Below are 16,765 nucleotides of genomic sequence, written 5' to 3'. Positions count from 1 at the left end.
CACAAACCTATGGACACTCATTGGGGGAGTGGAGTGATGGTATTGGGCTGCAGTTAGACAGTTACACAGCAGTGAAACGGCTCACTACAGCAACAGCACTGAGTCTCATAATGCCTGAAAAGCATGCTTCAGAAGATGAGTGCATTGACACTTATTTACATAAAACTCTAAAGAAGTTTTTCAATTGATCATTCACATGTATGTGTACATATGCACAAGAGTGCCCAAACACATGTTCTCTGCCTTTTAACATTTAACCTGCTTGTCGAGTACTCTTCAGCATCCTATATTATTATGACAAACGAATCCTCATCAAGTTAGCCTCTATGGGGGTGTCTTATTTATGCAAACTCACCTAGGAAAAGAAATTTTACATACATACATACATACATATACATACATAAATATATATATATATTTATATATTTATATAAATGCATACATGTAGAGGCCAGAGGTCAATGGGAATATTCTTCAGTCACTCTCTCTCTCATTTTTCCCCACCTTATTTTTTAAACAGAATCTTTCAATGAACCTAAAGCTCACTAATTCAAAATCATCAACTCAGCAGGGCTATCAGGTTTGTCTGCCTCCCCAGAGCTGTGATTACAGCACCTGCTGCCACGCCTGGTTCTTTCTGTGGGTGCCAGGGACTCAGACTCAGGCCCTCCGCTTGTGCAGCAGGCACTCTACTCCCTACTCCTATTTTTACCTATTCTAAACACGTATTTATCTCTATAGTTCTTGCATATATTCTATTACATATGACACACACTAAGTTATGTGTACAGTCTAGATATACTAAAAACATGAAGGAATTTGGCTGCTGATTTCCTCAGAGCAGAGGCAGGAGGAGCTCAAACCTTATGACCATCTTGGGTGTCAGAAGCTGGTGATAAGTCCAAGCACGCTTACTATACTTCTGAGAAATCTGTTTGTATATATGAAATACTTAACAATAATCTTTACAAGTCAAGGGGAAGATTTTACCTCCACTCGTAGCCATTTTCCTTTGCAATGGAAGAGGCAGATCTTCCCACAGAAGGGTAATGAGATGAAGTACTCAGAGGTCATGTGCTGTAAAAAAAAAAAAAAAAAGTAAGAAACAGTTCTTACTCTCAGCAAACATAGAAACAGTGTGGAGGTGTGGACCGTTTACCCCCACACAGCCAGCCTCCCCTCCTCCCCTGGAACAGCTGTAGCACACACGGTGCTTCTGCTTCATGCTCACTAGTACCAGTTTCTTCACTCACAGGCACACAGACTCACAGACTGGCACCATCAGTGTCAATAGTGTCAGCAGGGTCCGTGGGCTCAGTGCGGTCTGGCTCTACTAGTTCCAGAGAAAAAGAGCTGCTGGATCTGACCAGGCCAGAGAGCAGATGGGTGAAGCCAGGAGGCTGGGTCAGCCATGAAGGCCTCTTCTCTGCACATTTTAACATTATTTCACTTTATTGTTTCTTTTTAATTCCAAACTAAGAAGTGTTATCAACATAGACATAGTGCCAGTAATATGCTAACGAATGGGAGGGTTCTTCTTTGCCCTCTTCTGCCCCAGCTTGCACTGAGGGCCTGTCCCGGACTTGCTCTTCTCTATGCACAAGAACTTTCCTTGGGTGGCACAGCACTAGGAAATGTCAAGTACTCTTTAGCATCCTGGATTATTAGGACAAGCAAATCCTCACCAAGTTAGCCTCTGGGGGGGGGAGGGGAGCTCCTATTTAACCAAATTCACCTAGCAAATGAAACTTTACATATATACATACATACATACATTACACACACACACACACACACACACACACACACACACACACACACACACACACACCTGCAACAAAAAGGAATAAAGCTACATATTTGAGGTGTCCACTCTAGACAATACAAGTAAGAATTAAAGTGATTCAACACATATTTTAGACTACAGATTCTGCATATGAAACTACGTAAGGAATGTAGAAAACTGACAAGGCAATTGTTTCTATCATGGGGCAGGGGAGTAGCCAAGCAGCCAAAATACTATAAGGCTGAACAGAGTAGCTTGAGGTGCTAGATGTCCTTTTTGGGTAAAAGGGAAGGGAAGGGTTTCCTTCAAGGGGTGAGAAGTTAGGGCTGAAGTAGCAGGAATTTGGTTACCTAGAAACCATAACATATCCTGGATTATAATTATGTCATACCAGAGGTAAGGAAATCATATTAGTGACTTAAAAAACCTCTGCATGTCCTGATTGATGGTGGAAGGAAGGAAGGAAGGAAGGAAGGAAGGAAGGAAGGAAGGAAGGAAGGAAGGAAGGAAGGAAGGAGCTCATACAACTGAACCGTGGACCACATTTATGGGCTGTCTTTCCTCAGAAGAGAGCTAGAGGGTGATGTCTGACAGGTTGGCTCCCATGGACATGTGCTTGGGATGCATCAGTGGCCTGCTGTAAGTAACCAATGATTCCACTGCTGAACACTTCTGCATGCCTAGCACTGTTCCAGGCAGTGCCTGAGACTATCTTTGTGATATTTCATTGAGACAAATTCCTGCTCTTTCATTTTATAAGGCAGAAGTGGGAGTTCTTCCCCAAAGCTCTGAAATCTGGGTTTTCTACCCACCATTTTGAAAAATCAACCTCTGACTGTTAAACAATTATTCACCCTAATACATTCTGAGCTCCTTGCTTGCCGTCTGAGGCTAATCTCAAGAGATAGTGCTCTACCATACCTTGCAGTGGAAGTAGTCCTCTGTCTTATGCAGAAGGTCATTGAGTTTGTTCAGACCCTTGCACGGCACCTGGCAGTAGAGTGTTCCATCAGAGCAGATGTTAGTCACCTTGACATTTGTGTACATGGCGTCCACCTGGAGCAAGCAGAGGACACATGCAGACCGTCTGAGCACAAACGCTTCCTCTGACCTCTCTAAGCAGTTAGTGAGCAACCCCTCACAGTCACACATTTGTGATGGTTCATATTCACTGCCAGCTGGACAACTCTGATAACCACATGTCTCTACATGCATGACTGAGGGTGTTTCTAGAAAGGTTTAACTGAATGAATATCTAGCCTCAATGTGGGTAACATCACCCCCTGGGTGGAGACCTGACTGACTAAGAGGAGAAAGTGAGCTGAGCCCCAAGAGGCCCTCATTTTTGTCTGCTTCCTGGCTACAGAACAGCTTCCCTGCCATGTGGACTGTATCGCCTCAAAGCATGAGCCTATACAAGCCCTATTCCCCTTCAAGTAGCTTCTATAAGTTATTTGGTCACAGTAACAACAAAGTGAACTAATACATTTTAAAATTCTCTAAGTTAAAGGACATCTGGGCAGAGGAAAATTCACAACTTAAATGATACCAGTGTCATTTGTATGAGGCAGAGAAGAGCATTTCCTACGTAGTCCATCACCTGGAAGGCTAAATGTGTTCTTTTCTGAATGTGTTTCTTTTTCTAAGAATAAGTATTCTAAAATCAGACTTTTACAACTTTAACAGACCAGGTTTTATTGTTTGTTTTTTTAATCTCAAAAAAATCAATTCTATTATCATCCTGCTTGTTCTGTTAGATTTCCACGGATGTGATGAACACTATGGACAAAGCACCTGGGGAGGACAAGGCTGACCTCACCTTACACAATTACAGCCCATCACTGAGAAGTCAGGGAAGAATCTGAAAGTAGAAATTGAAGCAGAAGGCACAAAGGAGTGTTGCTTATAGGCTTGCTCTCCATGGCTGGCTCAGCTTGCTTTCTTATATGCCCCAGGAACACCCACCCTGGGGTGGTGTCACCCATAGTGAACTGGGCCCTGTTACAACATCAAGCAAGAAAATACCTTACAGACTAATCTGAAGGGGGCATTTTCTCAGTTGAGGTTCCCTCTTCCCAAATGACTCTTACACTGAAACACAGCTTGCAGCAAAACATAGAGCTAGTCTGCACAATGTGCTATGTGAATTTTTTTGTAATTCACAGTACCTTTATTAGCAAATTATATTACAGTATGCATTAATGCCTTTATTAATTCTACCAGGAGTGTCCTACAGCTGATAAACAAGCTCAGCATATTAGCAGGATACAAAATTGCAAAGTATTTAGCTTTGGGCTAACAATTCAGAAAGGATCTAATCACTGGAAGAGCTATATGCCAGCCTGTGGTGTGACACAAATCTCAGTGCAGATTACCACCATGGTGGTGATAAGCTTTTAAAACTTTTTATTGATTCTTGTGAGTTTCACATCATGCATCCCAGTCCCACTCATTGCCCTGTCCCTTCAATATCAGTTCTCTGCCCTTGCAACCTCTGCCCCCAAAACACAAAAACAAACAGCATAGAAAACATCTCACTGTGGAAGCTGTAGTGTGCCAAAATGTAGTCTACAGTATGTCCTTTGGCTACACCTCTTTACTTGCAAATGCTCACTGCAATGAGTCGTTGGTCTGGTTCTAGTCCTCTGGTCCCTGCTACACCATCAATACTGGACCCTCACTGGAACTCCTCTGGAGTTGCTGTTGTTGCCCAGTGTAATGAAGATTTTGTGGCTTTGGATCTGCAGGACTGGCCCTTTCACATGCCTCAGAAGTTCAAAGATGAGGTGGATTTTGGGACGGGACAACTCAGAGTTGTGGATCTGGACCTGGGTGGTAGCTGAGTTGATCAGCCTGCCAGTTCTCCCACACCTCACCAACAACCAGGGTGAGTTTTCCAGCACTGCCCCAGTTAGCTCGTCCAGTGCTGCAGTTGATGCGGGGTTAGAGTCAGCTCTCCTGCTCTCACGCCCTCAGGGCCATCTCACCCATACCCACTGTTCTTCCCAGTCAAGGTTTGAGGCCTCACTCTCCTGAATGCTGCAGCAGGTGAGGAGCTGGGCCAGCTCTCCATTCTCACACCCTGGGGAGGCAGTCTGGCTCACCCGTGCCTTCACTGTCAGGGTAAACACTACTGTGTTGCCCAGGTGAGGTGCAGGGTTCTCTCCTGAGTGCTGCAGCTGGTGAGGGGCAGGGATAGCTCTCCTGCTCTTATGATCTTGGGGCCAACTCTCCCGACTACCACAGTTGGCAAAAAGTGAGGGAGGGGGAAGGCATCAGACCCATGCCCACACCACCTCATGGCAGAGGAGTGGCCAAACCAGTGCTCCTGTGACCCAGCTACCAGGGCCATTTCTACGGTGCTGCCCAGGCAAGGTACAGGGCCTGCTCCTGAGTGCTGCAGCTGGTGAGGGACAGGGCCAGCTCTCTTGCCTGCTACTGGTGGTGAGTGGCAAGGGTGGGTGCTATATAAATTTTAACGTTTTTCAAAAACTAAAATCCCAACATAAAGATTCTAATCTTAGCCATTTTGGGAGGCAAATCACAGTATTTTTTTTAAAGAAATTTATAGTTTTATTTGTTAGAAGCTTCTTTTCCTAAATGCTTTTATCAAGCCTTTAAAATGGTAAGTCCACCCACCCTATTCTTTTAATTGAATATTCTATAATTTATTAGTGGGCTCCTTGGAGCACTTATGTTCTGAAGACTTAAAAAAATGTTCAGGCTAACAATATATATTTTCATGGTTAAAATTTTTCCTCATGTTTTTTAGTCTTTATATGAAATTTTCATATAAAAATTTCACTGTAGAAACTAGACAGTAATGAAATTTAATTTCTGAGAATTACTAGTACTAGCTTGTCATTTCCCATTTATTCCCTCTCCTTGCTTTTCAATAGTAAGATGATGAAGTTTCCCTTCTATGTCCCCACCTTGTTTTCCAATCAGGTGTTAGCAATTATTTGCCTAAAATCTGTAACTTTCTTTTGTATCATTTTATTATCAAACTTTACTCACTCTTTTTTTTTTTTTTGTGCATGTATGTATTCATGTAATGTCCAAAGGTTGATGCCTGGTATTTTCCTCAACAACTTTACATCTTATCTTTTATGACAAGGGCTCTTGCTGAATGGAAGACACTGATTTGCCCAGACTACTTGTCTGATGATTCCTAGGCATCACCCTGTCTTTGTTCCCTAAGAGCTAGGATTCTAGATGCATACCACCATAGCCGAGTTTGGTTTTTGCTTTGTTTTGTAAAATGAGACTGCTATGATGGAACTCAGGTTCTCCTGCTTGTATGGTGAGCATTTTACCTGATAATCCATGTCCCCAACCCCTCATTTACTTTTGTAAAAGGTGTTTAGGTCGTTGTACTCACAGATAAGCACTAGAAAAACCAGGAGTGTTAAGCACACAAGGATGTCTCTTCAAAGAGAAAAAGGTATTACCTGTTTTCTGCTCAGAAGGCTGGGACTGGAGGGGTTAATAGCCTAGTGACCTCTGTATGGCCAGGCCACACTGGCTCCCCTAGACCTTTATCTGGAGCCTGTTCATCTCAATCTATGGGGCTATCCTCCCAAACCCTTATCAGGGCCATTGTACTTTGAGCCTGCTTCTTTAGTTAATCTATAGAACCTATCTTTATAGAAGATAGCACTTATACTTCCTATGAGTTTCAATGTAATCGTGTCTTAAGCTTTATTGTGCACCTGAGATTGAAACTTTTTCCAGATTGTGCTGTGATTAAATATGCCTAAAAATAAATAACCCAGTGTCAAAAATTTGAAGTTTGAACCAACATCAGCTACTGAGTTATGCTGAACCAAATTTTCTTCTTTCCTCCCTGGAGAGACACTGATGGCTGTAGTGTTTGCACAGACCACACCCCCTCCCACATATATACTTTCACACTGAGTATCGACCATAGTGGTACCTGGAGATGGACTTCTAGAGACTTGTCACATATTGCCTTCAAGCAGGTGGCATTGATGTTGATATCATCTTCTCCTGAGGTGTCATACAGAACCACCAGGGGGATATCTGACTTGTCCAGTATCTCCACAGCAAAGATCTTTCCACATGTTAATGATTCCACCACTTTCACGAGGTCAGGATCATCATTCAGAATCTCCAACCCTGGAGAACAGCGCTGCTTTCATTTCTACTCAGTCACAGAAGCATCATGAATGATTAACTTCATTGTCTATTTTGACCACTTGTTAAAATGGTCAAAAATGGTAGACCACAGAATTACAACACCTTTAATGGAAGTTTTATTTCATTATCTTCTCTACCTTACACAGCTATAAATAAAAGGCATGATGTGACTACCTCTTTAAGAGACATGTTAGAAGGTTGGAGAGATGGCTCACAAATAAAACTATAAAAGACACATTAGAGCAGGCACTCTTAATATAAGGAGATGGAAGACCAACCAGAGTTTTACCATCGGAGCAGCCTTTGACACATGCAAATCCATATGTGAAACAAGAGACTAACACAAATAAGATGCTGTTCTTGCAAATACTGTATTTGTAGTATCTTTCCTATGCCTGGTTTTCTTTTTCCAATTAAACCTATAAAACTATTTTTCTTATAAAATTAGTATGTAGAACTGAAATTTCAAATACTCTCTTCCCTCCATCTTTTCCTCCTTTCATCCCTGACCCTGATGGCCCCACAGAACCGCTCATTTATCAGGGGAAACTGACGCTTCAACCACCACAGGTGCCAGGTACACTGTTACCCCTCACTCCAGGTCTCTGACAACTGGAGCTCAATGTGCCGCATACACGGCAACTCAGTCCACCTACTAAAGTAAACTCATTAAAATGAGAACACGTTTCCTCTAGCAGAACTTCAGGGCCTCTTTCCATTTTTCTATTTAAATGTGAGCTATAAGGCAGACTCCTGCTCTGCCCGTTCTTGATACTCTTCGTGCTGGAATTCCTCTCACACCATTTACTTCCGCATCCAGATTCCTGCACTCGTGATACATCCCTTTCAAAAACAGCTACACAAAATTTTGATAGGCTCTTTAAGAGCTTGTTAGGCTTAAGAGTCAGGTCTTTCAGAGACATGAGGACTCATCCTTGCTTGTGGGGACACTGACTCTCCTCTCCCCCTTTATTGTTTTGAGAAAGGGTTTCACTCTGTAAGCACACATTATCCTGGAACTGACTATGTAGCCCAGGCTGGCCTCCAATTTGTGGTTTTAGACTCTGAAATGCTTACATCACAGGTAAGAGTTGCAATGCTCAGCATAAGGGGAATTTCCCCAGAGGGCTCATTTTCATGTGAAACTATGATCTCAGAACTTAGAGAGATTGCTCAGTGGTTCACAGTGCTGCCCACCCTTCCAGGGGACCTGAGTTGGGTTCCTAGTACTCATGTTAGGAGGCTCACAACTGCCTGTAACTCCAGCTACAGAGTATCTAATACCTCTTGCCTCCATGAGCACCTGTACCATGGAGCATTCATGCCTATTTTCATTAATCCCACAGTGCCTTCCATAATGTATCCCTACTGTCATCCACACATCCACACATATGCTTCTGTAATGAGGAAAGGTGCAAGAACCAGCACAACCCACAATGCAACTTGTTTGGGTGCACAAAAGTTTCTTAGCAGGGTGCATCTCCACAATCTATCTCCATGGGAAGGGCTGAGGGTACTAACACTTGAAGCAACAGGACTGAGACTGAGTGAGTCCCATGATATAAGGTCATATGGGCTTTTAGTAACACAAAATATAATCCCTATCAAATGGCTAAGTAAAGTTTTTATAATAAAATAGAATGAACTTTATTCTATATAATATATATATAAAACCATAAAACAGTGTCACATTTTCATCACTACATCTTATACTGAACACTTTACATGTGAATTCATCCAATGAACCTTTCAAGAAAAACACATTATGAGCTGGGTGTGATGTCCCACACCTATAATTCCAGCACTGAAAAGGTGAGGTAGGAGTAGTTTAATTTCAAGACCAGTGTGGGCTACATAGTAAGACCTTGCCAAAAAAAGAAAGAAAGAAAGAAAGGAAGGAAGGAAGGAAGGAAGGAAGGAAGGAAGGAAGGAAGGAAGGAAGGAAGGAAGATGGAAGGGCAGAAAGAAAGAAATTGTAACACACTTGAGACACCAAGACACTAAGAACATTTCCGAGTTGAAAGGCTGCACAGGGCAGTGGTAGTAAGGGTTTTCTAAGAAATGCCCCTTACCTGCTAGCTTGCACTTTGTAGCTTGGAAGGACAGAAAGCAGAACCGTGGGTTCAGTCTGTATGCTTTACTCTTCTCAACATTTTCGCAAAAGCCATAGTCAACATAGCACACCTAAGGAGTAAATCAAAGACAATCATGTCTACACTCAAAAGTTTTTATCCTTATTTAAAATTTTTAATTCATTTAATTGGTTCCATTTTATTCCATGATCAGCAAGTGGAAACTCAGCTATCTGCCCAAAGCCAAAGGAAAGGCTCCCTAATGCACCACAGAGGATGAAAAAAAAAAAAAAAAAAAAAAAAAAAGGCTAGGCCTCAAGGACCCATGTTCCAGGCCCTTGTCTACTACCTCACCCCTTAATCAACAGGAAGAACAAGGCCAAGGCAGAGCAGCCTCTTGAGGCCTCACCAACGCCACCAATGCTGCTGCCCAGCCTCTCCCCATTGTCATCCAATGCTGTGTCACCCGTCTGCCCTGCTCCAAGCCCTCCCATTATGAAGGGCAGTAGCTGTTTGCAGAGAGGCATCCCTCCTGTGATACTGGCCAGATGCCAGAATCCCAAAGCAGCACCCGTGACACCCTGCTCTCGGGCATTGTGCTACTAGGGGCTGAGAAGCTTCTTTGTCAGGGATAACAATGACATCAGACTAGACAACACAGAATTCTACTTTACAAAAAGGAGAAATAGTTTTTTCTTCCAATTCACAAAGCTACATTACATCTTTATCCAGCTGAGCAGAGGCCCTAGCTCTGAACAGAGCTGCACTGTATAGCTCTTCTCACTGTGATAGTCTGTCACCTGGACATACTGGAATCAACTGGCAAGTTTCTCAGTGAGTCTAGATCAGGGTAGATGCTACTCCCTGTTTAATGTCTGGGGAGGACCTAGGCTCAAAGCAGGCAGCACCATGCCCTGGCCTTGGGCCCTGGACTGTATGAAGGTAGAGGAAGCTAACTGAACACCAAGCACATATGTACTCATTTCTCTCTGCACCTGCTGCAGATGGGACTAACTCCTGTTAGCTGCCTTAACTCTTTTGCAGTGAAGGACTACGTCCTGAATAAGCCCTTTTCCTGAGTTGCCCCTTTTTAGAATACTTTATTACACCTATAGAAATGAGACTTGAACACACACCATTAGCACAGAGATGACTTTTGCAGCACATGGAGAATTCTGTTGTAAAGACCTAAAGACCACAAAGTCTCCTCACCTCTCTATTTTTTAAGACAAGATCTCAATATGTAGCTCTGCCTTGCCTGGAACTCACTATGTAAGCCAGGTTGGATTATCTTCTACCTCTGCCTCCCAATCTATAAAAGCTTTTTTATTTTTTCCTCAGTAACTAGAAACATTAACTAAAAATACCATATGTTTAGAATAACAATCTGGGAGCGTTAAAAACCAACTATCCATCCTTAAGGAAAGCACATGATAGTTATTAAAAATAATATACAAAACAAACAACAAAATACAGGCAGAGAGCTGGCTAGAAAATACCAGTCAACAGAGGCTGTCTCTTTTGAAGAAAACCAGGCACAAGCTGCAGTAGGAAATAAAGACAAACTCCTCCATAGCAGAGTCTGAGGAACAATTGCTGCAGAGAGCCCTCCAACTCCCCTGACTATGTGGTGAGTGTGCCTGGCTGCTGTGATAAAGACTCCTTCCTTGAGACAATATTGGCCTCTGCTGTCTGGACCCACGTTGCTGGATCAGCTGTGGCTACTTCAGTATATGAGTCCACCTTTCCCATCCTTAATTTCTTCCCTTTTCACAAGCTTCAAGACTCAGGCAGTTTTAAATTTTCTTAACAGCAACTTTACAACTGCAACTTGGATTTGCTCTTCCTGGATCCATGGAAAATACTCTAACGATGGGATGCAGTGTGTGAAATCCAGACTCCAGGGAACATCAGGCCATGCTGTTATCCCAGCAACAGGCTATGGTAGGACGGCTCCAAAGTCTTCACTGGTTTACGTGAACCAGTGAAGCTGGAGCTGGCTTCTCTACTGGTTTGATCACTGAACTCTTATTTTTGCAGTGGTGGTGGTGAATTAGTTTGTTCAATGGAACTAGAGAGTGACCTTGAGGCTTAACATATGTTGGACAAGAGCTTTACCACCAAGCTACATCCTGTAACTCTCTGAGACAGGTTCTTCCTAAGTTGTTGCCCAGGCTGGCTTTGCAACTGTGTTCCTCCTGCCTCTGCCTCCCAAGTAGCTGGGTTACACACCACAAGGCCCACCTAGCTGACAACATATGTTTACATGGCAACCACAATCCACTGTCCCTGGATGGGCTTGTATGAGACCTCATGAGAACACCTCACCTCGTGTTCTTTGCTCTAGCAGAGCAAACATTTTAGGTGGGATAGCCACGAGCAAATAAACACCCAGTGCTTTCATTTATGGCTCTCTGGCACCATCAAGTGGTCACAGATCTCAGTATCACCTGAGTGTCTGCACACTGCTAGCTGGCAGGGATATCAGGAGAGCAAGGAGGGGACTTGAGCAGCTTCAAGCAGGCTTTCCCTGAGGAAGCATCCTCAGCAGAGAGCTGCCATTCTTCCTCTCAATGTCTTAGCTTAAGATGAGCTGCTCCCAGTGTCACTCTCAGTCTTCTTGGGTCCTGTCCTATTTACAGGACTTCTGGCTCCATGCCATCCTGGTGACTGGTCTCTGCCCCTTTGCTTCACACCCTCCAAGAGGAGCTCAAGAGGCAGGACTCTCATCCACAGGCCCAGTTTCCTTGAGAGTTGTGCCCTTTAAGCCTTGAAGCTCTAGATAGGGAGCAGAGTTGCTGAGCCATGATGGACTGTTGGCTTGGTGGCCACCTGTATATGTTACTTCTTCCTTTCTTGATGGAAAGGAAGAAGCATGCTGTTTGTGACAGCCTTGTGTCTGGTGTCTTTCAGGTAGAGGAGCTCCTATTTTTTGGCATGAGCTCCTCATAGGGGGTATAAAGCAAAGGGGCAGAGGCCTTTTACCAAAGATGTGACCAGAAGTACTGGAGCCTGCTGATAGGGCAGCAACCAGGACCTATGAGGACTGAGGGTGAGCCCAGCTCAGGCTAAGACAATGAGAAAGAATGGCAGCTCTGTGCTGAGGCTGCTTCCTCAGAGGCAGCCTGCTAGACACTTCTTACAGAGCTGCTCAGTGCTGGAAGTGGGGAAACCCCCGTCTGAGAAGATTTGAGCCCTGCCCCTCTCATAGGACTTTTTTTTTTTTTTGGCTCTGTGGCTTTAGGAAATTGAGACATCATGACTTCCACTGACATAAAAGCTGACAGGAATAGTCTTTCACATGAACCACCTTGGAGTTTCTGTTGAAAATCACACTGGATTTGAAAGAAGCAACAATTAGACCTGAAGACTGGTAACATATCTACCTCATGCTAGACAAAACTGAGCTTGCCTTTATCTTGTTCTCATCCGTGGAGATGATCTGTGCTCGTAACCAGGCGTCCTCCTCTGCATTGACGGCCAGCAGCTGCCCCACACGCACGTTCTGGACTGGTGTGATTTTGGGGTTCTTACTGTAATACTCTTTCATCTCATCTTCCATCAGCTCCTGAGCAGCTGAGTAGTCTTTGCCTACATACCTGGATTGATGAGAGGAACATTCAGCTCAGGAAGTGAACCACAGGATGTCACTGGTGCTCCTGTTTCCCCTGCAGTCACTGTTGCTTCCAGCTTCACAGCTGCTCACCCCAGCAGAGGGAAGTAACTGTGCTCAGGGAACATTTTCAGCACAGGAAGACAGGACTGTGGAAATCACTGCCCAATGCGGCAATGTTTGACAGCACTGAGAACAGCAGAGTGCAAAGTAGGCACTGGAGGTCCCAGGAAGGAGCAGGTTGCAAGAGACCTGGGATGGAAGAGGGAAAGTACATGGAGACACCACAGGAGGCCAGATGAGCCCCTCTGAGTTTGAACGAGGCTGATGAGGTCTGTATGGACACTCCAAAGAGAATCTAGCAGATGTTTTCGCCCTGGTTGCACCTCAGAATCCTTAAGCTTTGAAAAGCAGGGAAACTACCAAGAAGAACAAAGTGGGTCTGGGGGTGTATTCGGCAGAACAATTCCTTAGCCTGTGCCAGCAGGCCCTGTGCTCCATCTCCAGCCCTGCAGGATAAACACAGCAATGAAACGCCCCCAAAACTTATTTAACAAATTTGAGCAAATTATAACAAAATGTTGCGCTAATGCTCTAGAGGTGACATGCTCTGGCTGACTGTCTCTGAATTACATCCTGAGAAGTACTGTTCTCAAACATACCCCAGCCTTTTGTAAACACTTCTATTGTCGATGTGCAGTCCTTTGAGCTGGTGTGTTTTCAAAACACACTTCTTTCTTGTCGCCATGAGCAGGCTGTCTTCTTGCCTTCCTTAAAGGCCTCATTTCAGGATGTTAGATATGGAAAACCAAGTCTGGCTTATAAAACGAGAACACTTCTACATGATGAAGCTTTCAGTTGAAAGAGCTCCCAAATCACCTAGCCAAGGAGGTAAGGAGGCAGACGCGCCCTGTTTCTTATATTGCTCCAGTTTTTACCCAAGGCCTCAGGTGATTTGAGGAAACTCTAAGAAAAACTAAGAAACATAGTCTTGGTAACTATCAGCAGGCAGAAGATAGCCCAGCCAAGGTATCAGTTACTAGAGAGAAGGGAAAAAACCTAGAAAAAGAAGTTTTACAGAAAATGCAAAGAATGTATTTGCTGAGTGCTGCAAGTGTTCGGAAGAGGCTGGAATTAGTCCTCCACGGGTCTCCAGTCTCATGGGAGGCTTGAACTGAGGTGGCTATGGAATCTGCTCAGTATAAACTCCTGCCAGAGAAAGGTGAAGAGAGGCACCTGGGAGCTACAGGTGCTTCAGCTCTTAGCAACAGACAGAAGAGCAGAATGGCTACACTCACAGGTGAGGACAAGGGATGGTGCTTCAGCTGGGTGAGAGTGGGCAGTAGCTAGTAGAGGTTTATACACTGTCTGCACATTATCTGAGCAAAGGGACAGAAAATTTCTAAAGATCAGCCTCAGTCTGCCACTGTTACAAACCTTCACCTGCATCTAAAACCCCATATAAATCATAGCCCCTCTAAAGATCCTTCTTGGTGGCAGAGCCAGGAGACTAGCCAGGCGTCACTGTCACCTCAGCTTCAGCCTGTTCCAGAACTGCACTTTTTCTGCTGTCAAGCTCTTCCTTCTGGAAGGACTGTGATTTGGGCATTCTTTGGACTTTTCTAGTTTAGCTATGAATCCTGGGCAGCCCAAACCAGAGCGTCACTTGGGGTGAAAAGGCCTGGACTCCTTTTATAAAAAAAAAAAAAAGATTTATTTATACATATGGGTGTTCTATATGCACGTATGCCAGAAGAGCACATCAATTCCCACTGTAGATGGTCATGAGCCACCATGTGGTTTCTGGGACTTGAACTTGGGACCTCTGGAAGAGCAGCCAGTGCTCTTAACCTCGGAGCCATCTCTCCAGTCCCTGGACTCCTTTTTGCTTCAGTGTTCTCCCCCAGCCCCAGCCCCAGCCCCACACTCCAGTGATACAGTGCTTTAGTGATGCGGGTTCCCACTGCAGGAAGCAGCAAACTGCAATCTTTCTAAATTTCCTGTGTTTCATTTTTCCTAAAAGTCTAAGACGAGCATTTAAAGCTAGGCTGATGTTTTCAATTCTAGCTATCATGAGCCAGTTAGGTGACAGCTACTCATCACACACAAAGGTGCAGGCCAGTAGGGTACCTCTAGGTCCACTGGCTAATCTGAGGTTTATGAGGAAGTTAGTTACCCTGACTTTTCAGGACTGCTGCATGGTCCTAGAATCTATGCATCACCTGGCTTGCTGTTTATGGGTTGGATAGAAATGTAATATTTGTAATATAGTTGCCATGATGCTTATGACATCATTTGTTCCAAGTTCATATTATCATTCCACCTCAGAACTATCAGCCATCTTTTCTCCTAAGAAGCCTGTGGGCACTTAACAAATAGTGGTATATTACTGTACTTCACTATGACCCCTAAGGACGTATTCTTCCTTCACTCAATAGCATCCATACCTAGAATGGTCTTGATGACAACACTGCACCAGCATCTTAACAACTAGAAATGCCAACTTGCCTGATAACCACTTCATTTGTGTTGCTCAGCTCAACCACCAACACGGATGGGGAGGCCTCAGTAGGAATCACCAGAGGTGGCACAGTTATGTCCTCCACAAAATCATCAGCATTTTCAGCCATGTTTTTTTCTATCTGCAAATACTCTTGTTCAATCATAGACTTGATGTCAAAATCTCCTTGTGCCTGCCCTTCATCCTTTAAGATCTTTTCAGTGGGTGATGGGAGTTTCGCATAGAGAATTGCCTTCTGGGTATGTCCAGAAATGTAGTTTATGGTGCACACATCAGAGAGCGAGGCAAGGTTTTTTAAGGCACCCTCAGGGAACTTGACTTTGTATGTGTCCTCAAATGCTTTGGGGAGTGCACTGGCCCAAAGGCCACTCGAGTATTTCACCAGCAGCTCTGCCACTTTCTCCTTGACATCTGGCATCACCGCTGGGCTCCCTTTTGATGGCACCTCTTGCTTGGGAGCAGGTGGTGGAGTTGGAAGCTCCTTCTCAGGGTCCTGGTCACTTCTTGGGGGCTGCTCTCTCTTAGCAGGATAAAGAAGTAAATCTTGACCACCACCACAAGGTTTTTCCACCTGAAATTTTTTAAGAGAGCAAATGATATTTCAGCAGCTAAGAGAAACTCAAAAATACAATAATATATTTTATATTTGAGAGAAGCACTGTTTTCAATTTCATGATGCAAAAAAGTATACATGTTATTCTTCTTAACTAGAAAGATGCGTTACCTGACAAATGCCATGAGCCATGGTTCAGATCGTCAGGGAAAGAACAGGTATTCATTTCACTCAGACTCAAACCAGGGAATCATGAGGCTTCTGCCCTGTCAATGTTTCCCTGCTAAATGTAGAGCAAAGCTTACAAAACACACTGGAGACAGGGAGAGATGAAGCTATGTCAGGAATATGCCCCAGTGAGGAACGTTAGGAATAGTTAAGCACAGCGGGAATGCTATCTTCTGTCTTACAACATCCTGAGAAACTCCACAGCTTTCATGTGGGGTCTTGAGAAAAGATGCCCCAGAGGTAAGGTAGTTTGAACAAGCACCACAGCAGACAGGAAACTGAAAAATGCAATCCTGACGAGCTAGTGGAAAATAACCAGCATGAGATGCCATCCAGTCTGACTCTATATGCCTGACAGGCATACCCTGAGGAACGGATGACACTGGTGTCCTCCAACTCTAAGCCCCTCTACTGACAGACCAGGGGTTGGCAACTGCCAGCCTCCTGCCCAGTGCAGCTCGACTCATGAGCTAAGACTAGCCTTCATGGATTAGATGTCTGACAAGTCAGAGGAGTCATTTCACTTGTGAACATCATGTGGGATTTGGTGTGCATGAAGCCTCCTTAGCTTATGTAACTCAAAGCTGCTCTGCACTGTAATGGTGAAGCCATGACTGGCCAGGTGAGATCAGTCATGCAGTTCTACATTTCTGAGCTTACAAAGCCTAGACATGCACTATTTAGCCTTTAACAAAACCAGATTCTTCACCCTTAACCTGAATTAAGATTCACTGCCTTCTGGAATGATCTCTTTTATTCCATTTGGATATTCCTCAGATAAAGTTGTAGGAGAATCTACTAGTGGGGTAAGCTTACAGAAAACCACCCATGA

The 16,765-nt window shown here is 44.1% G+C and overlaps 1 protein-coding gene across 3 annotated transcripts in view; it reads right to left on the bottom strand.

The window, feature by feature from the left end:
* Nucleotides 1-16,765, bottom strand: part of Tdrd7 (tudor domain containing 7) — a 73,054-nt gene that overhangs the window by 16,846 nt on the left and 39,443 nt on the right. For all 3 annotated transcript variants that reach the window (XM_055605309.1, XM_055605310.1, XM_055605311.1), the window contains 6 exons: nucleotides 15,140-15,723; nucleotides 12,431-12,617; nucleotides 9,019-9,130; nucleotides 6,723-6,925; nucleotides 2,708-2,842; nucleotides 991-1,077 (listed from right to left, as the gene is read on the bottom strand). In XM_055605309.1, coding sequence (XP_055461284.1) covers nucleotides 991-1,077; nucleotides 2,708-2,842; nucleotides 6,723-6,925; nucleotides 9,019-9,130; nucleotides 12,431-12,617; nucleotides 15,140-15,723 — 1,308 coding nt within the window. The remainder of the gene's footprint in view (nucleotides 1-990; nucleotides 1,078-2,707; nucleotides 2,843-6,722; nucleotides 6,926-9,018; nucleotides 9,131-12,430; nucleotides 12,618-15,139; nucleotides 15,724-16,765) is intronic.

The sequence above is a fragment of the Psammomys obesus genome, unplaced genomic scaffold, assembly GCF_907164565.1.
Source record: "Psammomys obesus unplaced genomic scaffold, mPsaObe1.curated_primary_1811, whole genome shotgun sequence".
In the NCBI taxonomy this organism is placed as follows: domain Eukaryota; kingdom Metazoa; phylum Chordata; class Mammalia; order Rodentia; family Muridae; genus Psammomys; species Psammomys obesus.
This window is presented reverse-complemented; position numbering and strand designations above follow the sequence as displayed.